The 22,670-nt window shown below is 38.0% G+C and overlaps 2 protein-coding genes across 7 annotated transcripts in view; one reads left to right on the top strand and one right to left on the bottom strand.

Moving 5' to 3' along the window:
* TERT (telomerase reverse transcriptase) overlaps positions 1 to 14,388 on the top strand; it is a 31,211-nt gene extending 16,823 nt beyond the window's left edge. For 2 of the 4 annotated variants that reach the window (XM_066992661.1, XM_066992660.1), the window contains 9 exons: positions 306 to 391; positions 2,164 to 2,277; positions 3,930 to 4,001; positions 5,384 to 5,569; positions 6,871 to 6,997; positions 7,375 to 7,436; positions 9,463 to 9,587; positions 9,934 to 10,071; positions 13,886 to 14,388. In XM_066992661.1, coding sequence (XP_066848762.1) covers positions 306 to 391; positions 2,164 to 2,277; positions 3,930 to 4,001; positions 5,384 to 5,569; positions 6,871 to 6,997; positions 7,375 to 7,436; positions 9,463 to 9,587; positions 9,934 to 10,071; positions 13,886 to 13,989 — 1,014 coding nt within the window. In that variant the 3' untranslated portion in view covers positions 13,990 to 14,388. Of the gene's footprint in view, positions 1 to 305; positions 392 to 2,163; positions 2,278 to 3,929; positions 4,002 to 4,144; positions 4,362 to 5,383; positions 5,570 to 6,870; positions 6,998 to 7,374; positions 7,437 to 9,462; positions 9,588 to 9,933; positions 10,072 to 13,885 lie in introns of those variants that run through there. The other 2 variants (XR_010829562.1, XM_066992662.1) reach the window with 2 other exon arrangements.
* Positions 14,389 to 18,252: 3,864 nt separating this feature from the next.
* The window catches only part of LOC106045017 (sodium-dependent neutral amino acid transporter B(0)AT3-like), a 29,209-nt gene continuing 24,791 nt past the window's right edge, over positions 18,253 to 22,670 (bottom strand). For 2 of the 3 annotated variants that reach the window (XM_066992659.1, XM_048046052.2), the window contains 3 exons: positions 21,340 to 21,499; positions 19,533 to 19,695; positions 18,253 to 18,593 (listed from right to left, as the gene is read on the bottom strand). In XM_066992659.1, the coding sequence (XP_066848760.1) occupies positions 18,381 to 18,593; positions 19,533 to 19,695; positions 21,340 to 21,499 (536 nt within the window). In that variant the 3' untranslated portion in view covers positions 18,253 to 18,380. Of the gene's footprint in view, positions 18,594 to 19,532; positions 19,696 to 19,918; positions 19,996 to 21,339; positions 21,500 to 22,670 lie in introns of those variants that run through there. The other variant, XR_010829560.1, reaches the window with a different exon arrangement.

Here is a 22,670-nt window from a genome sequence, read left to right as displayed (position 1 = left end):
AAAAAGTGTTTTAGATGTTGTATTTGACTACTTCCCAAGTAACACCAATCAAAACTGCTTTTCTCCTAAAGAAAACCAACTGAAACCTCCATTGTTCATCTGTTGGATGTGAGTGGCTTTTTAGGGTGTATATTCAGATTTTAATTTTAGGTGTTTGCTTTGTTTCTTACCTTAGGCTGTAATAGTCTAGTTAAAATCTCTAACTTTTCAGGAAGGTTAATATGCATCTTTTCGGTTTATACTATATTTTTAGTTTCAGCACATTTCTAAAGTACAAGTCTTGTTTTGTTTTTTCCCATTTCTAGAGCTTAACTTTCAATGAGACAAGTGCCAGTCTGTTTAATTTTTTTCTTCAAATGCTAAATAATAACATCCTGGAAATTGGGCGCAGGTAAGAAAAAAAAATAGTTTGTAGTGTAAGTTTTTTGTTGTTGTTACCTTTTTTTCTGCTAAATGGGATACCTTTAACTGACTCAGGGAATTTTTGATAGCTGTCTTTTAAAGATTTTTATTTCGCGTTAATTTGAAATCTATTTATCAATTTAATTTAAGCTTTATAAAAGCATGAAGGGTTTAGACTCACTTATATTTGAATAAAATTTGTCTTTCCCACGTGGATGATGTTAATTATACAAAGAATGCATCATTCTGTAGATCTGTAACCTTGATTTAAAACTGCAGACATAGTTCAAAAGAAAAATACTTTAAAAAAAAAAAGTTGAGATCCACAGAGGTAACCAGAAGCAAGGGAACATTCAAGCAATCATGCAAAAGCATTGTTAGGCCTTTTCCTGTAGTGCAAAATGAAACCTTTTCTCCATGGCCTTGCTATTTGGCAAGTTGCAATAAAAATACAAGGTAAGAACAAGAAGAATTAAAATATCTGGCAACTCCAAAATTAGGAGTTGGGTGTTATTACAGAGGGGGGATGTAACACAGGTTTCTTGTGTGCCTAGAAATGCTGATCTGCTATTTACATTTTGCCTCTAGGTGGCAAATGTGTACCAAGTCTTGAAACCAAGTACTAATATTTTTATTTCTAAACTCAGAGTGAGATATATTAGGATGAATAGCTTCTTCCTTTTGAAAGACTAACTTTAGAATAGTTATACTCTCAGGATAGAGGTAAGGGGAAAAAAAGGGGTTCAAGGATGCAAATAGAAGAGCATTTGTAAATTTTTCTAGTGTAAACTTTTCTAGCATTAACTGCCTGACAAGTTAAATGTGGTTTACAGTAAAGGTCAAAAAACTAGCCAGGATGCAGAAAACTAGTTCATGTGCTTTATTGGGCTAAACAATAAGGAATTTTCCTAAAAGTAAAGAGAGATTTATTTATGAAATACAACACACACACACACACGAGCGAAGAATCTTTTCCATGGCCAGATCATGCTATGCTGGTATAAATGAAGAATAAGCACCTCAAACAGCCTGACTTTAATTATATCATATAGTTAAACATTCTTATTCTGACTTCTGTGGGTGAAAGAACTTTTTAAAGAGAACTTAGCAGGCTTTGATAGTGATGAATGTTTATTTTTGAATTCAATGGAGATGTCTATTGCTTGTAAGAAAAGCTAGAACTTCTCCATATCAAAATCTACCAGAATTTAATTCCTGTTGTAGGTGTACATTGAGCTTCATTCTGTGGATTTTTAGTGAGTACTTACTAGGAGCTGTTTGGATGATAATTAAAAATATAGTTTGAAAGATTTGTCTTGTACTTTACTTTTCTTGTACAAGAACACTTGTTTTGAAGCTATGCAAGAAATGACATAAAGAGTTATAAAGTTTAGATGAAATGTGGCACCGCAGCTTCTTTTTATAAAGGAGAAAAGTCTTTGTGGTTTGAGATCAGTTGTAAGTTCCTTTCATTTAATGACAATTGTCTACTGGACTTCGTTAATAAGAAAGAAAAATGTGCTTTAGTTGTTTTTTGTTTGTTTGTTTTCCTACTGCTAACCTTAAAACCTTATGGTCTAGAGCCATATCTAGATTCTTAGAGGAAAGAAAAAAAATTTAGGTAAGGTTAACTAGCAAGCTTTCAGCATGTTTATTATTGAAATATATGTTATACTTGAAAAAATTAATGTTTAATGGCTATTGAAGTCTTTTTGTTGCATGTTCTGATTCCTTTTTTTTTTTTTTTTGCTTCTATTGTAGTTACTATTTACAGTGCTCTGGAATTCCACAGGGCTCCCTTTTGTCAACCTTGCTTTGCAGTTTGTGCTATGGAGACATGGAAAACAAATTATTCCGTGGGGTACAGCAGGATGGGTAGGAAAATTTGGATGCTCTTTGTCTGCTCTGTTATAGTGGTGCATAATGTATAGTGTGTGTATATATGCTACACATTTTCTCAAGTTTAATTTTGAATTTCAAGGATTTCCAACTCTCCAGCAGGAGTGTGGTGCACATAAAGATCTGTGCTGCTTCAGTGACACTGCAGCTGTTTTGTGGGGGAATCTCTGTATTTATTCATAAGATTGGGAGGCAAAGAGATGAAAAAAGTTTTCCTAGATCTGTGGGTGGGAGACTTACAAAGAGCACAGCATTTAGGAATGGGGTAAAGGCACGTTGGTCCTTGTTAGAAGCCCCTGTGTGGCTCTTAGTACATCTTCTAAGGCCCTGCTTGTGCTTGCTCCTTAAGACCTTTGCAGAAAGTTCTGCCTCTTCATTAGACATAAAAATTTAGGGTCCCTTTTGTCTCCATATGAATTGATCGCCAGCTGAATCCAAGATTAAAGTCTTTCAGCATGAGCTGGACTTTGGTGACACCCCTGAAGCTCATCCCTGTTCACACAGCTTTCTCCGCTGCTGTCAGTTCTGTCCTAAGCAAGGTGAAAGAAGTGTATAGGGGTACTCTAGAGAAGTGCATCAGTCTTGCAGTATCTCTTCTTGGAAGGCTCACTGGTTAATAGAAAGACTAAGAATTTTAAACATCTTTGTACACAAGTAATACAATTCTTTTCATAAGCTTTAGGATGCTTTGATGATATGAATGTGAACAGATACCTCTTTTGCTTTTAAAGGATGCTGTCTATGTGTATTGAACCTTAGAAACCATGATTCAGAAGAATGCACTTGTTATGTAGCAGCTGGTTTTATATAATGCAGTTTTTAGAATGTTACATATTTGTTGGATGATTTGGATAGCTTCATTTGGCCTTTACGTGTAATGCTTCCACTTCACTGTCCAAAACCAACCAACCAAACAAAACCGTCACCGCTGCCAACAACAAAACAAAAATCAACAAAAAACAACTGGCTATTGACTTGGATAGACAAAGGTGTAGCTGATCTGGTCATGGTGATGGCATATTCCTGCTCTGAAGAGGAGACTGGACAAGATCTCCAGAGCTTCCTCTCTAATCGATCTGTTAGTTAGGATTTATCAGAAAAATGTGGGCAAGATTGGGGCTTACATTCTGTTGAAAAAGAAAATTCCAGCCTTTACAGTGGTAGACTTTTGTCTGACTGTTTTACATTCAAGTTACAGCTTCATAAATTACCACATGTTAAATGAAGATACAGAGTTAGAGCACATCAGATACCTCATATCTGCCAGTATACCTGGTACTAGACCTCCTTTCCTTGCACTGTCTTTCTCTGAGTAGTGGGCTAGGACATTGTGAAGTCTACCATTGAAGAGTGTAAAATGCTGCATCCAAGAAGCTAGTTTGGGAGTACCTTGCGTGCTGGAATTTCCTGTCATATTTCATGTAGCCCACCCCTTTGCTTTTTTTTCTCAATTTGTTATTTTTGGTAAGAAGCAGAACTGAGAATTTCTTCATGAGACCTGCTTTTGGAAATCATTAACCTTTATGTTCTTACGAATTAAAATGGGCAAATTGATTCTCTGAAGAGTACGACAAAGACTTGGAAGGATTACATATCCAAAACTAATGTCATTTTCTTCTTGATTACAGAGTACTAATCCGTCTCATTGATGACTTTTTGCTGGTTACACCACATTTAATGCAGGCAAGAGCTTTTCTAAGGTATGCTATTAATGACGTTAAAAAAAAAACTAATAAGCATTAGCGCCTTATAGGTTATTCACTTTGATCTCCTTTATACATGCCTGTACATATAGGTACGTTTGATTTTACTTATTTTTGATTTAACTAAAAACCTGTTGCAGCTCAAATGGTTGGAGATCTTTGCTGAGGTTTTGACTCTGGACCTAGCTGCTGACTGAAGGAGCTTCAGAAAATCTTAGCATCTGCAGTGCAGTCAGTTGCTTCCTGCTTTTCATAGTTGGAAGGATGCAGCTTTGTGATCACCCTGTAAGGCAATGGGGAAATCAATCAAGTACAGTTTGAAGCACTAATAGCATTAGACAGTGGAATAGTGTGCTTTGAAGACTTCATTTATCCATAGTTCCTCTTCAGAACAAAAGGAAATTTCTAGGTATGTGTGGATCTACAGTCCTGGAAATAATAGAACTAATACACTGGGAATGCCTCAAGCTATTAATCTCTAGAACGGCTTTTCAACATAATGCAACTCACATTAGCATTGCAGATATTCTCCGCCTTGCCCTTTGAAGTTATCAGCATCTTTGTTCTATGTCACGTCCTGCAGCAGCTTTGTTGGTTTTCTGTGGACAAGCAGCCTCTTCTGTGAGAAAACCTCTTTCTGGAGCTGCTTTTGCAGGTCCTATGAGCTCTCTGCCACAAAGGAAATAATAGCAGTTTTTCTAATGTAGTGTTAGAACTGGGGAAATCAATTACTCTCCAACAATAAGAGCCCACCTCTTCCTCTCCCCTTTTAAAAGTGTGAAGCCTGCACATGAATAAATCACCAAGTAAGACAAACTGCTGCTTGTCCATGAGATGACACTGCTGACCCAAAGCGTGATAGGTAATCAGCAGACTTCCTGGCAATAGAGATACTTGGGCAAAACCTTGTGCAGAAAGATCAAGATTTTTCATCAGATAAATGAGGTTCCAGTTATCTGGATTCTCCTTGGTTTTGTGTACCTTCAGAAGCAATTAACTCTTCATCTGTCTTTATTCTAGTAGTTTTAATGTCAATGTTTTCTGTGAGTGTGGTTGTCCCAAATATTTAACAGCTTAAGTTTTTCATTTGCATTAACCTGTACAAGCTTTTCTTCTCCATTATACCCATATCCTTAAGCTCTTTATTTATTTATTTACCTCCAGTAACTTCAGTTTTGTATATTTCTAGCTATGTTCATTAACCTAAAGAGCTGGTTGTGTTTCTCTTTATTCTTGGCTTTCTGTCCTTTCATGTAAGATTGTTTGCATCATGCTTGGGGGGGGGGGGGGGGGTTGTTTGTGGATTTTTTGGTTTTGTTTGTTGTTTTTCTTTTTTTTTTTTGGTCAGGGCTTAGGCTAACTGTTTGTGTTTGTTTTAGGACTCTAGCAATGGGTATACCTGAATATGGCTTTTTAATAAACCCCAAAAAGACAGTGGTGAATTTTTCTGTTGACGATATCCCAGAATGTTCCAAATTTAAACAAGTGCCAAACTGTCGTTTGATCCCATGGTGTGGTTTATTATTGGATACACAGACACTTGAGGTTTACTGCGATTACTCCAGGTAATATAGTTGTATATTCCAGTATCACTGTCTTATACACAATGCAAGAAACATGGGAGTGTCTTGTGAATAGCGTAATTGAATTAACTGCAAAATAAATTTTACGATTCTGTTTCTTATACAACAGCTTAAACATCTTATTCTGCTGTGCAGCCAGTCACTTTCTTCATTCCATCCTGGTGGAATGCAGGTAAAGTTAACCTCATCGAATGTGATGCAGGTCTCTAGTGGACAGAAGTCATGTACCATATGGTGACTACATGGTTTCTGAGAAATTCTGTTTGATCACCTCAGTTCAGCTTCTTTCACCATTATGCACAAGCACACTAACTGTTCTGGACTTGTGTTATTTTATGTACCTTACTAAAAATAATAGTATTACATGAACTACATGATTGTGACTAATTTTTTATACACCAGAGGGGTGAGTAATCCTTTCAGCACCAGAAGGTGTTCCCTCTGACGTACTTCAGATGTTAGTGTAGGGGAGAAGTAACCTGTCTTTAAACTGGCATCCTTGGGTATATACACAAAGCAGTCTGACTGAACCAGCATAAAACTCAAGGTGGGAGAATGTTTCCTGCTGAAAAGCTCTGTAGACCCTTTTCACAGACTACTGGTGTTAGACATTTCTTAAAGATGAACAGTAGTAAAGAGCTGTTTAAACTGAATGATAATATTGTTATGATGTTAATCATTTTTAATATAAACAGCCCATGAATATGCTTAAGTGAGGAATTAAGAGGATGTTTTTCATTGCCCAAGTGGTGAGGTTCTTCAGCAGTCTTCCAAAACAGAAAAGTTTAACAGAATACTGAAGCTGTTTTCTTAGAAAGGTCTCCTTGGCTTTGATAAGCTCAACATAAGTAATTGGAACACAAGGGTTGTTGGGCCAAGGTAAACTGAGCCAGCTTCCAGCCTAAACTCCTGTATTTCATGGGTCACAGAGTATTACCTGGTTATTGCTGGAGTGAGTAATAACGGTCTGGCTAGACCATGTCTTTTAGAAATAAAACCAGTTTAAGAAAAGGCCCACGACCTTTAATTTATTTTTATTTTAAATAACAAGGCAATTTTTTCTTACCTGATGTACTGAAGTAATTCCCTAGATAATAGCCTTAATGCCACAATGTACAGTCTGTTTCTAATTTGGATTTTGTTATAGTCATCCTTTTGCAGTTGGCTCATTGATTACCAGACCATTTCTGTAAGATGAGAAGTTAAATGAGCCTCATTTTACAGAATTCAATCTAGTCTCTTAACCTATGGAGTCTAATTATTTTCTTTTCCTTTTTTTCTAGTTATTCCTGTACTTCTATCAGATCAAGTCTTTCCTTCAATTCAAACAGAACAGCTGGGAAAAACATGAAATACAAATTGCTTGCAGTCCTTAAACTGAAATGCCATGGTTTGTTTCTCGATTTACAGGTGGGACTATGGAAGTGAATGTTTGGAAATGTTTTGATCAGTGATAAAGACCATTAAAGTGCTTTGAGTTCTGACCTAACAGTTGATTTTGAAAGATTATACATATACACTTAATTTGGAAGTCTTGGCATCAACTAACATGTGGGGTCTCAGCACCTTCCAGAACTGAGCCCTCTGTTTCGAGGCTATTGTTGCTTACAATCATAAAATCATTGTTGCAATCATTGTTGCTTACAGTATTGTTGCTTACATCATAAAAATCGTGGAAGTGTATTGCATAAAATGTTTTCCTCTAGATTTCTGTCATCTTTCGCTGTTGAACAAATAATACGGTAACACGAAAATATTCCTATGGCTCTATTTCTGTTCTGTTCTAGATCAATAGCCTTAAAACAGTTTACATTAACGTCTACAAGATATTTTTACTTCAGGCTTACAGGTAGGTCGCTGTGTCTTGTGAATGTTTCATGACGCTCTCCTGACACATAGAGGAGCTATGGATTAGCAAAAAATATGCCATGAAAATGTGCAGTGGTAAATGTAGTAGTAAGTCACGTTTTTCTTGTCTCAGGCCTGTTCTTACATAATACAAGATTCAGGTAGAGGATTGTATTTGTACGCGTGTTTAAGTGACATTTCACTAAATGAGTTTTCAGTGTCTCAGGGTATTTACAGCTGATCTCAAGAACAATTTGTTTTGCCCGAGAAAGATGATGAGAAGCCTTATTACTCATAAATCAGTTTATATTTAGAACTTCTTATCTGTGAAAATCATACTGAACTTCGACCTGTATAGCTCTGCCTTAAGTGAAGTTTCATCCTTACAAGTTAATTGCAGTTTCTTAGCTGTTGATAATGTCTTAATTACTTCTTAGCTGATAAAAATGTTGTTGGCTTTTGTGAGGTTTTTCTTGACTGGCAGAGGAAATGAATACTTTGAACAAAAATGAAGGGAAAGAAATCACAATTGTTAAGCAGGTTGGGAGAAAATATTCATCTCTGTGTGTCAAAAACTTTTCAGTGGCTGCTCCAACTGAGATAGGAGAATCCCTGGACTAAGAAGTAGCATAAAGATCAAGTAGTGCCCTGCTTCACGGGTCTAAAATCCCTTTATTTAGGCTCTTTCTGGTGGATGCTTATGTTGTTGCCATGGGTTTCTTATGCTCTAAGAAGTCTTTTCCTTTTTTTTTTTTTCTTTGGTTAAACACAACCCTGTTGATGACAACAGGAGGTAATAGGCTTGTGTTTGTACTGTTTTCTGATTGAGTTTAAGCCTGTTATCAGCTTCTGAATGCCAAGCAATGAAAAGGTCAGTTTCTTGTTTCCTCTGATTTGTGACTGAAGAAGTTAGTCCATTAAGAGTTATTGCTCATTGTTTTAGCACCAAAAAAAAAGTGCAAGAGGTGTTTCCCTCTTCACAAACATCATGTGTTGCTCTTTTGTTAGGCTTCTACTTGTTAGGAAGTGACACTTTAGTTTTGTTCTTAAAGTCACCTTGGTCTGCATTACCCCATCTGTATAATTCCTATGTCCAAGAAGTGTAATAGGGCTTATCTAGTGCAGCACCGATACCTTAAAATCTTTTTAACACATCTGTTTTGGCCGATGTAAGATTTTCTAAGTTGTTGCACGTGATTAATTAGAGTTAATTCTGTTTGCTGTTACGGTGACACACTAACAAAGGTCTTTACCTTAGTATACCTTTAAAACACTGTCTGGCATTCTAACAGTGTGACGCAGTGCAATAATTATGTTTATACTTTAAATATTTAAAAGTAAACACTTCAAATCCTAAACATTTTAGGATTTCTTGAAGTAATTATGCTTTTGTTGTGTTAATTTAATAAACTTCCTGAGTATATACATCAAGTAACTACAAAAAAAAATGATGTTGTATTAATTCAATATATTCCATGTAAGCCAACAGTTTTAAAATATGTCCAAACTAAGGTGTAAGGGAGCATACAATACAATTCATTTCCATAGAATTAGTTTCAAAATAGACAAGCGTGAGTATCCTGATCTGTGGTACACTAAATCATTTGGAAGTCTGTTTTCCTGAAGAATGGGATTTGGTGGTGGTGATTTTTTGTCTTTCCTTCCTCCCCTTCCTCTCTCAAATTGTGTGTGTGTTCTCTGGCAGAGTGGTTTGTGGTAATGGAATTGGTGAGGATGTGAGTTTAACTTTTCCTCCACATAAGACAATCATTGTGGTCAGAAGAGAGTTCTGTTACTGAAAGAGGTAGCTTAACCTCTTGTTTCAGCACAGAATTTACAAGCAAACATCTTAAGCATGTGACACTCCAGGGATTTGTATATAGGAGATTTTTCATATGCTAACAATGTTGATTTGGCTAAAGGCTATTTGGTGCTTTTAAATGTTGTAAAATGCCTAAGTTACATGGTCATAATTTCATTTGAAATTGGAAATGACTTCTGATTAAATAGGCTGTTTTTGCAAACAGGTTCCATGCCTGTGTTCTTCAACTTCCATTCAACCAGAAAGTTAGGAACAATCCTGATTTCTTCCTAAGAGTCATTGCAGAGAATGCATCATGCTGCTATTCTGTGCTGAAAGCTAAAAATCCAGGTACAGTATGTTAATAGCAGTGAAGTAGCTTATTTTTGTTTTTAGGATACACATTCAAGGCTATTTATTTATCTTGATCGTTACATTCTGAGATAAAGATCAATAGTGAAAAACATAGAGTGCATAATAAGAATCACAAACCAATTTTTTAACTTTGCTTCCTAAAGATAATAAATTGTTTCAGTTTTTAGTCCTCTGCTTACCTAGCACACTTCATTGACTGCAAAGGCTTTTAGTAAATAAACAAACAGCAACAACAAAACTTGATTTTTATAGAAAGAAAGGGGAGGGTCAGACATATTTCTGAATACACATAATTTTCAGTATCTTCCTGTTCTGTCTCTAGGGTTTACTTTAGGTAACAGAGGTGCATCTGGCATGTTCCCTTCTGAGGCAGCAGAATGGCTCTGCTATCATGCCTTCACTGTCAAACTGTCAAACCACAAAGTTGTTTACAAATGCTTGCTTAAGCCCCTGAAGCTCTGTAAGTATTCAGTTACTCTTACAGTTTAAATATGATTGGTTAATTGTACTTGTGATCTAATGGATTTTTAAGTTTTCTTATCGTGAAATGTTGTTCTAAAATGCACAGTAACAAGCTTTCTGATCTTAATGAAATCTATTACATTTAAATAGGCAAATTAAAGTGGTATGTTTTTTCTGCATTGCATGTTCTAGAGCCTTAAGGGGCACACGTTGTTACTTGGTGCTCATCAAGTTAGTGTAGTTCAAAAACCTTAATATGACCGGGTGGGTTGATCATATTCTCAGCAGGCTTAGTTAAATGAAATACAAAGGTTCAGATTTTTTTTTTTTTAAATTAACTCCAACAAAATAATTTCCTCCCACAATGTAAACTCTTACCCCTGAAAATGTCACTGGGGATGCTTTAAAAGAGAAGCACTTGCTGTGCTCTGTCACGTTGTCACTGAGTTGCCTTGTCAGGCAAGTCTCTGACTCTTCTGCATGGTGAAAGAAGTTGTCTGTGTGCCTGGCCTCTGAGCAACTGCATCTCCTTGACCGGTCATGTAGTCTGTACCCAGGTTAGGCACAGAAATAATACAATTTTCAATTCTAAGATATTAAAAGTGAACACCAGAAGCTTTTTCTGAAGCAGTCAATACTGCTGTTGGGTTTAGCTTCAGTGAAGAGCAGGTACAGCCACTACTCCAGAGTGTCTCAGCAGTGACTGTATAATTCTCACTCTGAGACATTGCTTGGGCTTTTTTCCTTACATAATACTGAAAAATTCTTCCATCTGGTTTCAGAATAACCCCTATGTCATCTGCAAATGTATTGCAAGCTTCCCTTGGTACCTGTGCTGACGCACAGTGCCTCAAAAAGAGAGCAGCTCTGGTTTTGGAAGTAGGCATTTCCTTCCTATATCAAAGACCTGGGGGAAAGCCTGAATGCACACAGTCTTGGTTTTGTTGGAACAGTGTGACAAAGAAGAAACCGGAACATTCACAGGAAACAAGCTGATGGCTGTGACTGTACCAGGCATGTTCCTGGCAGCTATGGACGTGTCCTCGGCACTTTGTTTGGAGCAGTTCTAACCTAAGAAGGGAAAGCTCACTATCTGTCAACATCAATCCTCTGGCAGTGAGAATTGCCCTTGCAGAAACTGAATAACCTTGTTTATTAAATTCCTGGGGAGGACTATTTAATGTACTTGCTGTGTGTTGCGCAGGCGGAGCAGGGAAGGTTCAAAGGCAAGTAGAAAGTTAGGGTGGCATTCTTAAGAGTAATTTCCAGCCGCTCTTCCATGAACTTTACATTCTCCAAGGCTGAACCTGTTTTTCACATCCTTAATGTCAAAACAACTCTGTTTGTATCTGCAAGGCACAGTTTCTTTTGGAAATATCAGACTTCAAGTACGCTGCTGAATGACTGCTGAAAGGGTTCAGAGACTTTTGCCGAATAGCTACCTAAACAGGTAGCAGCTTGCGAGCTGGTTTAACTATGAAACTTGTAAGATGGAAGCTTTTGCTGTGATCAGTCAACAGATCACTGGGGCCCAGGTAACTTGGCTGCCAATCGGAGAAATCTCCATTTGCTTATAGCCCCCTGGCGTCTTACCTGTTCTTCCAGTAGCCCTGTTCCACCTTCTAAGCAGCAAGGGTTCGTACACTGCTTGGTGAAGCACTTCTGTAGTTTCTGCTTATATGAAAAGCCTCCAGAATGGCTATCAGGTAATTTGGCAGGAGGGCTGCTGTTTGGGGGTCAGTTTGTCATGCAGCTTGAATACTTACGTACCAGTGACTGCAGTTTGAGTGGTGCTTTGACCATGTGTATATTTGCTTCCCACCTTCCTTCTCCCGTCCTTGAAGAGCTGGTTGAGGTTTCAAACTGTTTTTTTGAAAAAGAATTGAGAAGGCACCAGGTGATGAGTAGTAGGGAAGGTGAGGCATCAGTCTGTTGGTACTGTAAAGCTGTACAAAGACGCCTTGTGATCCGTGGTGATAAGGCGTAGCTTAACCTTGATGTGAACATGCATCTTTATCTCCTTGTCACTGAGAACTCTGATCGTAGATAAAGATTTATTTTTCAGTCACCTGAGCATACATGTTTATATTTCTATTCTCTTCCAAATGAGTTTATTAAGATACTGAATGTGCTGGAACCTACTAAAAATCCATTTGAAAAGACTTTGACAGGTAGCTTTCTGCTCAGTCTCATAGGTTTTGTTTCGCCTGCATCAGATTTTTTTCTGGGTAACGTTGTTATTGTAATCAGAACACCATGCTGTAAAGACATTTGGACCTGAGCGTAGTGTAGAAATACTAGAGCTGATTTAAACACTGTATTTTTAAGTTCTGTCTTACTTCTGGAAAGCAGGCAGCATGTGTGGATTTCAGAGAAGCTGCGACAGCACAGTCGTTGGTTCTCAGGTGCCTTCCTCTAAGGTGAAGCTAGTTCAATATCTCTGTTTGGCACAGCAATCTGTAGCACGGAGATAACTAAGGCTGGTAATAGCACCTGTGTTGACTGAACAACTACATTTTTTGATGTCATTTTGGAGTTGTATCAGCTATATAAAACATATTGGACCTGTGAGACTGTGTCAATTGATGGAAATTGATATAAACTTAATTTTTTACTTGTGTCCCTGCACATGCGTTTCCATTATTTTCCCTGGAAATCAATATTAAACTTACGGGTTTTTGGGAGGAGGTTCTTCCCCGTGTTCCAAAACCTGTTAAATATCAACATCAGTGACTTATCAGTACAAGTTGTCGTCATTCTTCAGAGTTAAGCACTTAAAACATAGTTACTGTTTAACATCCCTCCTATTATTACCAGTTGGGAAAGGAGCAAGAGTCTTTTCTTTTCATGATAAGATAGGAATACGTAATCTTTCTAAATAGAGAGCAAATGTTTATTGAGCACTTCTGCCTTTCTGCACCATTGACAATTTTACCAACCGTTTAGGTAACGGACCTAAACTAGGATTGCTAGGTTGCTAGGATTTTGTGTGCTCTTTCTAATCTTTAAAAAGTCTTTTTTATTGTCTTTACTTCTATTGACCGTAGACTTCGATGATCTTTATTTCAAAACTGTTACGTACTGTTGTAAAAAATTTGTTCCTGATTTAAGAGCCTTGTTTAGTCTCCAAAATTTTCCACCTTTAGGGTGGCTTCCCAGTTAACATATCTGGTCTTACAAGGAAACGTGGGGGAAGAATCTCTGTAGTCACTATTAGAGCACCAGGTGCTTTCTCCATGTGATTTTATTTTATTTTTTCCTCTCTTTATATATGTCAGTTCAAAACATAGGCTACTTTGAAGATGTATCTGAAAGTAGGGGGGGGGGGGGGAGTTTGAGAATACCTTCCTCCTGTAGATACACATTAACAGCTAGATAATGACCTGTCCCTTTTCATGACCATTGTTTAAAATAAGCTCTTTCAGAGTAACGTTTCTTTGACAAAAGATATTTTTTTGTGGATATAGTTATTGAGTAATTGGTCTTGCACTTTTCAAAAAAAAAAAAAAAATAATTAGATACAAGCAAGTGTTCTAAGGACATACTAGGAGGAATTTACTCCTTGGTTTTCCATAGTTAATGTTTTAATTAATGCTTTTTAACCTTTTTATTTACTAGCAATTACCTGCCCTGTTTAAGGGCAGAAGAAGAACAACACATTTTACTATAGCCTTTTTATCCTTGTATTCCAGGTGTTCCAATTTTTCTATTGGATTGAGTTAGTATTCATTTCGTGACTTACTAGCATTTTGCCTAAGAAAGAATTGATAGTTACCTGCATTAGTAATGTATTATTTCCGACCTTCTTGTAGGTATGATGCAGCTATTCAGGAAGATCCCAAAGGATACTAAGGCACTACTGAAGACAGTGACAGAACCATCTATTTGTCAAGATTTCAAAGCTATCCTGGACTAACTGATAAAGGTTTATTTCATAATCCTTCCAGGCTTAAAAATAAATGCTCTGTCTTTAGATGACTTTTCTGTAGTTTATTTTGGTAGAGTGGACTGAAAGCAAGTTTATTGGGAAACTTTGTGTTTTTCTCAGATACCATCCAACAGCTTTAAAAGAGTAGATTATTTTGCTAATATCTTTGTTTGGGTTTTCCTGTAAGTTCATAGGCTGTTTGAAGTACAGCCTGTGAATGTGACTTGGTTTCCTTCAGTAATTTCCATCTTTTTGATGAAGATGTCTTTAAGTTGTCTGTAAAAACAGATTGACTTTTTTTATTGAGTATTGTTCCTGAAGAACTGTTCTTTGCTGCTGTGTTGCAGACTATTTTATAATAAATTGTTTGGGTAGTTGCAAAATTCATGCTTGTCTCCAGTACCTTTATTTTGTAGTAATCTTCAACATATCCCCCCTTGTCCCTCCTCCCAGTTTTTCTGCGTCCTGAAAGACGCTTAGTGGCACAGGGCAAGTGCATTTTATGGCAGTGCCTAGCAAGATGTACAGATTAGAGATTTTAGGCTTTGGAGAGCACAACTAGTACATTCCAAAATTTCTATATCTAATCTGGTTATGTATAATATGCTTAATCTGTTTTGAGAGCTTGCTGATATTTTAATGCAGTGATGAATTTATAACTACAAAACCAAGAGGAGTCAGAGTTATTGATTAGATAATAGAAGAGTAATCTACTTGGTATATTTGTGTTTCCTGTTCTTTATTTAGGCTTATCTTTCACTCCATAATGCTACTGAAGTACTGTCTAGCCCTGATTTTGGTGTGTTGTGCAGGGCTGACTTTTGCCCAGTGACTGCCCTGTCAAGCCTGCACGTGTTTTTTTTCTTCCCCAGGCTTGCATGTTGAATTTGCAATGTTATAATGTAGAGCTATTTTATTATGATAATTCGTAAAGAAATGCGTAAAGGGTAATGCTTGCAATTTTCTGAGCCAGTGTTTGCCTTTCCCTGTAAATACTTGCTAAGTCATCATTTTTAAGCAGTAGGTGCTGTTTCTGAAGGCTGTGAACAGCTGCAAATACCATTTAGAAATCACTATTTCATTTTAAAATATTGTCCAGTTAAGAAGGCAATGGAAATCAAAGCTGAAACTAGTATGTATTTAGTAAATGGTAAATCTGGAAAGTTGAAAAAAAGATGGCAGTCTGTACTGGCTGCTACAAGGACAAGTAGGAAAAAATACTTGTGAGCACATGTTTAAGGAATAGATTAAATATAGAGCATTAAATCTATGTTATTGCTAAAATGAGTGGTCTCTACTGTATGAAGGGCAGAAATATTCCATAGAGCTGCTTCTGTAATGAACAGTTTTAAAAGAAATAGTGCAATATATTATGATGGTAAAATATTTTCTACTTAATTGGTAGCAAGTTAGTATGTTAAACAGCAACTGCTGACAGGAAACATTTTGATGGATTTAGTAACTTCAGCTTGGAAATATTAAAAGAACTTGGTGAGGGGACCATTCTGAACCTGTGATGTGGGTTTCCAACAATCATTGGAAGGCTGGGAAAGTCGGAAGACTTGAGGAGTGGGGGAAATGTTGAGATTGCTTCAATATTTACTAGAAGGTAAGTAGAGAGAGTAAGAGCTAAACTGCCCAGTGTAACTGCGTTGTGCAACCTGTGTTCTGAGTCAGCTTGTCGGAGACTTTTTCAGCCGCTTTGGGGAAGAAGAGTGATTGGGTTTATTTTTTTTGACACAAACCCCTGGAGAGAAGGTTGCAGCATCAACATTCGTCCATCCAATGTATCTTTCTTCCCTCTGTTTCCTGCTGTGAGAGGATTATGGACTGTGAACCTCAATTTGAGGTAGGTATGAAATTTTGCAATGTGGGGAACACCAGTGTCCCAGAAGGAATATGCTCTTCTCTGTCCATTCCCCTCCTATCTGTTTCAGGTTAATTTGCATGCTTTCTCATTTCTAGTGCTCTTGCAATGCTCCTTCTGATGCTTTTTTCAGTTAACAGATACTTGAGGTATGTATTATACAAATACATGCCTTAAGGCTATGGATTCTGCTGAAGGCTGAACGTCGCAATTCCTCTTACTGTGTCCATTACAGATTTGCCCTTGAAGAATTCAGGCTCTACTTAGAGCCAAGAGACTTCTAGCTTTGAGGAAAACGCTTGTCTGTCAGGACAGTTCAATTTGACAGTACAGTGTTATAGCTCTGATGGGATATGAAGATGTAAGATTGGGAGGGGGGTGATCACAAGTAGAAAGTGCTTAGGATGGAAACTTTGAAACAGGTTCAGTTTCATGTTTGCATGCACTTGCTTACTCAAGTAACAGTCAGTCATGGTATTCCAGAGAAAAAAAGTGCCCTTAAGGTGCTGGCCCCTTTATATGAACAGGAAGGGGAAGACTGTAGCACTAATTTTACTGAAATAAGGCTACAGTTCTGTCGTAGGAATTTTGGTAGAGGTCACGTCAGAAGTGCTCCAAGAACAGGAAAATGGTGTTCCTGCAGGAGTTTCTTAATGGATTTTTACATGCCTACTTCAGCTAAACAGCAACTTTACCTAGTGCATTTCCTTACTCTGAACTGTAGTTACTAGAGCTGAAAAGTCCCAGCCCCCGGCTCCTGTCCCAGACAGCTGCGTGTCCAGTGACCCATGAAGTCTCCCTTCTGGGGAACAGGAAGAAGGAGCTCAGAAGTCAGGAAGTTCAAAATTCTCACTGTCTGTGAGTCTTGTGACAGTGATTTATGGACTTTAGAAGCTGTTATATATGCGGTTTAATTATTTTCTCAGCATGTGTCTGTATGAGCTGGATGGGATTTTTGTTAGGAACAGATCTCTGACCAAATTCCTAGGCCTGTTGCATATATGATTTTAATGGACATCTAACTATCTGCAATCAAAGACATGAATATATAGTGTAGACTTTAAAAATATTTAAAATGAAAATTTAACTTTTACATATGTTCAGATTTGTTTTTATTGGGATGATTCTTTATGAGTTGTAAAGACTTCCATAATCTTTCAAATTTAACGTGCAACAGGTAATTAATTGTCTGTTCTAGGCCTAATTTCCCCTGTTTTCTCCCCTAATTTAACTTTCTGATGCTCCTAAGCTTGCTTTAGCAATTAACCCTTAAAAGCAATCAACAGCTTGCAGCTTCTGGATTCTTCTCACAGAAGCCACCCCTATGGCCCCCTGCTACCAAAACTTTGCCACGTAAACCCACTACCCCTGACCAGGTCCCTCTGTGTGGCATCCCTTCTCTCCAGCATGTCAACTACACCGCAGAGCTTGGTGTCATCAGCAAACTTGCTGAAGGTGCACTCAGTGTCACTGTCCATGTCACTGGCAAAGATGTCAAACACTGCTGGTCCACCACAGACCCCTGAGGAACACCACTGGTTACTGATGTCTACCTGGGCATTGCGCTGTTGACCACAACTCTTTGAGTGCGACCATCCAGCCAGTTCCTTACCCACCACCGAGTGGTCCATCCATCAAATCCATGTCTGTCCAATTTAGAGACAAGGATATCATGGGGGACAGTGTTAAAAGTCTTGCACAAGTCCAGGTAGATCATGTCAGTTGCTCTTCCCCTATCCACCGATGCTGTTACCCCACTGTTTATGTAAATGTATATAAAAATGTATCTTTATGTAAAGATATTTATGCAAAATTAATTACTCAGGTTTTCTTAATGTAAGTTTTTTAATTTCTGATGCTTTATTGTTGCTCTTTGCAATGCTTGAAAATACAGAATAATCATAAAATTACCAATAATTATTTTATGATTATTAAGTTAATTATTATTAAATCATAATCATGACGTAACTACTAAAATAACTACTATTTAAATGCATAAAGGGATTTACAAAAAGTAAAGTCTAGTAAGCAAGTGGAGTCCTTAGTCTTCACAAGCTTCCATTCCAAATCTCAGGGAGGGGTGGGGAGTGTGTCAGTGAATGGAGAATGTAGTTTCTTGTGTTTTAATTTGTATGTTGCTGATCATAAGGAACAGTCTGTCTGTTTACAAGGGAAGGGAAGGAAGACAGGACACTTGCAATAACTGGCAGGCTTTCCAGGTTTAAAATCTGGCTGGACAGAGATGTGAAGTTGGTAATACATGAAAAAACTAAAGCTAAGGGGACCGTACTTGTTGGTAGGTAGGATTCGGGGCACCATGTGGGTGGGACAGTACTAATGTAAGTGTGAAATTGGTTGAAAATAAAGCAAATGGGAGCACTGTTTATAGAGTGCTAATGAGTGGCTGTAAGCAGAACTACATGTATCACTCAACTAACACGGTTTAGCGCTACATCTAATCACGTCTGACAAAGGCTGCCATCTTTCCTTACAGACAGGTGCAATGTTTTTTTTATTTTTTTGGATGAGAAAAGTTTCTGTTAACCTCCTGACATGAAAACACTTCTGGTGGTAGAAAGCTCGGGTCCTTGCTTCTCCACGTTCGTTTGATCAGCTGGAAGAGTGCTACCAGAGGTACGAATATGCAAGGAAGGACAGCTAACAGCACACAGATGGCCTGTACCCAAGGTGGATAGGCTTTCTCCTCCTTCACAGGGAAATCTTCCTATGGAGATTTAAAAAAAAATTAAAATTAAAAAAAAAAAAAGGTAGGAGCACTTATTTTGCTATGATTTCCATATGCATTTTCTTGTGTTGTTATATTAAGGATAGCAGAAGTTTTATTCTTGCTCTACACTACCATTCAGTGACCATGTACTCTGGATACCCTTCTCATGAGTCTAAACATAGCTGTAATTTATTTTTTTTAAATTTGCACCCTCCCTTGATTAAGATCTGAGCTTATTCCAGTCTATGCATGTATTCATATTATGAAGGTTTATGCCTTGCTCTGAGGGTGACTGCAGTCTATGTGCAGTTTAAGGCCAAAATCAGTCTTCAACCCCCTGCCCAGGATGTATTTGAGAGGAATGCAAAAAGCTGCAACTGACATGAATTGGCCCCATCCAGATTGAAAGTTCTCATCATCAACATCTCCTTGGTGCTGAATTAACCAACGCTGTTCTTGGACCACTGCCTCTGTCCCTGTCAAAGCTGCACAGTCTTCATCAGTATTCATCAGTGTATTCATCAGTGCCCCCAGAGACCTGTTAGGTCTCCTGGGGAAATGTTTTTATTCCCAGTATATGTTATGCATCTCTGAAGCTGTGCTCATACACATGCACTCCCTCTGAACCCAATGTAGCTGTGGAGTCTCTGAGAGACATTTCACTTCAACAGTTCTCTGCATTACCCACATCTGTAAGAAACATGGAGTGTGGTGACGCAGGATTTCACGGAAAGAGGCCTTTGTTAACAAGAAAGCCGTTTTAGTATTTGTAACCTCATATCTCTGTGCATGCTGCAGCCTTCTCACTCTGAGCATTTCCTCACTGCAGACTACATTATGTAGGTAATTAGTAGCAGCAATGATTTTAAAGAATCTGGTAGGGGAGAAGAGCGTGTAGCTCGTTTCTGTTAAAAGTTTAAATATTTGGGAACGTACATGTTTAGGGTTCCAAGCTGTGTAGGTTGGTGGCTTCTGTATTTGGAGAGTAACAAAGGCCACAAAGACGATTACCAGGAGCAGAGGGCTAATAAACCTCCATGTGATCTGCCAGTAGAGGTTTAGTTTTCGTCCAGTCATCCATTTCACATCTTCACTGAACCTTTAAAGGGGAGGCACATTTATGAAGATGTCAGAGCTAAGTGGTAGCAATTTCACTTTTTCTGTGTTTTTCCTAAAAGTTTTAAACACACGGTACAGCTCCCTGAATCTTTTCTATTCCATATCCCTCTTTAATAACCTGCTGTTGGTGTTAATAATATCAATAAAGTAGAGCTTCTTTGATTCTTAACAGAGATGAATGTAACTCTGTGAGTTTACATTACCTGAGTGCCTAGTTTAAGGCTTGCGAGGACAAAAAAGTGATGAACTTATTATAGCAGCTCTGTAGAACTATTCAGACCTTTAAAAAAAAAAAGGGCAAAATTGCCAAGGGGATAAACACAGTTTGTTAGAAAAAAGCCTGAATTAACCAGCACGAGATAAATCAATCAGTTGACGGAGAAAGTTATTGCAACTTGAGCCAGCTTCTTCTGCAATGTGTAGTGGTGGTTATAAAAGATAGGTCGATGTACAAATATATACCTCTTAGATTTGTAAACAGAATGGGCAGTAAATACATGGTTCCAGGTTTGGTAGTTTGTTACAACATGATAACCTGTATCTACCAACTTGGAAGGAGTTTCATAATCCAGAATAGTAATTACGGTGGCATTTTTTAAAAACTGGAGATTTTATAAATTCTCTTTTGGGTTTAGAAAAACGTGAATTAACTATGCCCCTGTCCCATAACAGCAAAGAAGGAAAAAGTGTGCATATACTAGCACAACAGAGAAAATACAGGTGCTGTGAAACTCAGTCTGTGAAACCAGATTTTATTGTTACTTCTGCACTATGTAAGATTGAGGATAGCTGCATGTGCAGCCATAGGAATGTGTGAAACTGGTTATGTCACGTGGGAAATGCTCCAAGGATCTTAACAGTGGATCTTGAAAACAATGCAGGAATTTTAGCTGTAATTGAGGAGGATTTCTCTTATATTTAAAATCATAGCCTCTGGTAAAACTGAAGTTGAAATGATACCAAAACTCCGAAATGCAACAGCACTGATCAAACTTGAGTTTAGTATCTATATAGCATACAAACTGATCCACAAAAAAATCAGGACATTCACGATCGCTGTGCCAGAGCAAAAATTGGAAAGGCCAAGGTAAAGTCCCAACAAATGCCCGAGAAAATAGGGGAAAAAGAAAACAAAAACCCACACCACCTGATATTTGTTGAGAGCTGAGGAAATTTCTGGACTGGAAGGATTCTGATTAGAGAAGATAGGTTTAATCTCAATCAAAATGAGAAAAGGTTTCTGGCATTTACAATTACAAAGTATGCAGGAAAGATTTTAAACTAAAGAGTGACTTTAATCTGTCTTCATGTCTAAGGAGATTCTCAACATGCTGGCTGAACACTTTAATTTCATATATGTAGAGGATATTTGAAAGGCAATGAAACTCTGCTACGGCTGTTGACTTTCCAGCTCTAAGACTAGGATTCTGCCTTCCAGAAGTGCTAAGCAGAGAGCAGCGTCCCTCTTATTTTACAAATATAAGAGACTTGAAGCAAAGAATGGTAAGGACATTCACAGAACTGGTAAGTGCTGCAGAAATGTCAGTATTGTGTATCTCTACGTAACATGGATGGATTGAGAGAACGCCTCCTATGAGAAAAGAAGTCCATGTTTCCAACTTACCTTTTAATTTTATAGACATACACAACCCCAATCACTTCAAAGAACGCGATGACTAGAAGAGGCAGTGAGCCTGCATAGCGGTCAAAAATGTCGATCCAGTAACTCCCTGAACTCAGCGTAAAACAGAGAGCAATAAGGAAGGAAACTAGGCATATTATACCTGAAGGAAAAAAAAAAAAGGCATCTTTGTTACTGGAGAACCAAACTTAGTAAGAATATTTTTGTTCTAAATTATTTTTGCTCTTGCTCTAGTGATTTTTATTCTCTCTTCCTGTATGGAGCTAGCTGATACCACCTCCCAAACTCCGTTTTCCTGTGTGGTGGCCAAAGGCACCCCTGTGACTTGAAACATCCTTAACTTGTTTGAGGTCCAAGCAGGTGGTCTGTGCCTTGCCCTGTGTTAATTTTTGAGTGCTGCCTGTTGACTGATGTAGTGAGCTTCAAGTGCCCTCATTTCCATGCAGCCATTGGTCTGCACGGGCAGCGGGGTCCTGAGATGGGTAAGGGTCCAGAGCTAAGAGAGTGGACCCCCTTATGTCCCCAGGTGTAACTGTATGGTTTAGGCTTCACTGTACTGCAATACAGTCAGTTCCCCTCTAGAGAAGATGTGGTATTGGGGGTAATTCAGAGAAAAAGGAGAGGAAGTAGGTGTCCGTGTGCTGTGTTATTAAGGGCATCTAACTCTGAGATGGGCTTTGGTTCAATGTGGCATAAAATTGGCTCCAGGAAGCTCAACAATTCAAAGATCAGTTTCCGAATTGAATGGTTACCTCATCAAGTTGTGAATAGATTTGTTTTTAAATAAAAATTTGCAGAGTGAGAAGGATGTAATTTAGATGCCACAGGAAGGCCGTAGTAAAGGAATGACAGCAATGTTCCACATATGAATTTAAAATGGTATGTTACCAGAAGTGTTAATCCATTACTTGAAACTACCAAAATTTGTCTAGACCAATTTCACAGCAGGATCTCTCCTGTTCTTCTCTTCTGTTTCCATTTGCTAGCATAGGCTTTTACATTCCAGCCAAAAAAGCCAAAATAAACGTGTTCAACTCAGGAGTGGATTGGATTTGGTGAGTGTCTCTGGTTGAAAAGATTCCACCTTTGGTGTGCAGACAGGACATTAAGCACTTATTCCTTGGTTTCTGCTCTCATGTGTTCACCGTAAATGTGAAATTTAGCAGCAGCACAACCCTGAATGAAATAGGGGTGAGTGACCTATCGCACAGCCACGACAACATGGTACGTGGTAAGTTCGTGCACAAATCGTTGGGGCAGACTGGCTGATGCAATTTGCTGCCTTAAAGTGATTTGTTTAAGTGCCAAAGGCC

Source organism: Anser cygnoides, chromosome 2, assembly GCF_040182565.1.
Source record: "Anser cygnoides isolate HZ-2024a breed goose chromosome 2, Taihu_goose_T2T_genome, whole genome shotgun sequence".
NCBI classification, from domain to species: Eukaryota; Metazoa; Chordata; class Aves; order Anseriformes; family Anatidae; genus Anser; species Anser cygnoides.
This window is presented reverse-complemented; position numbering and strand designations above follow the sequence as displayed.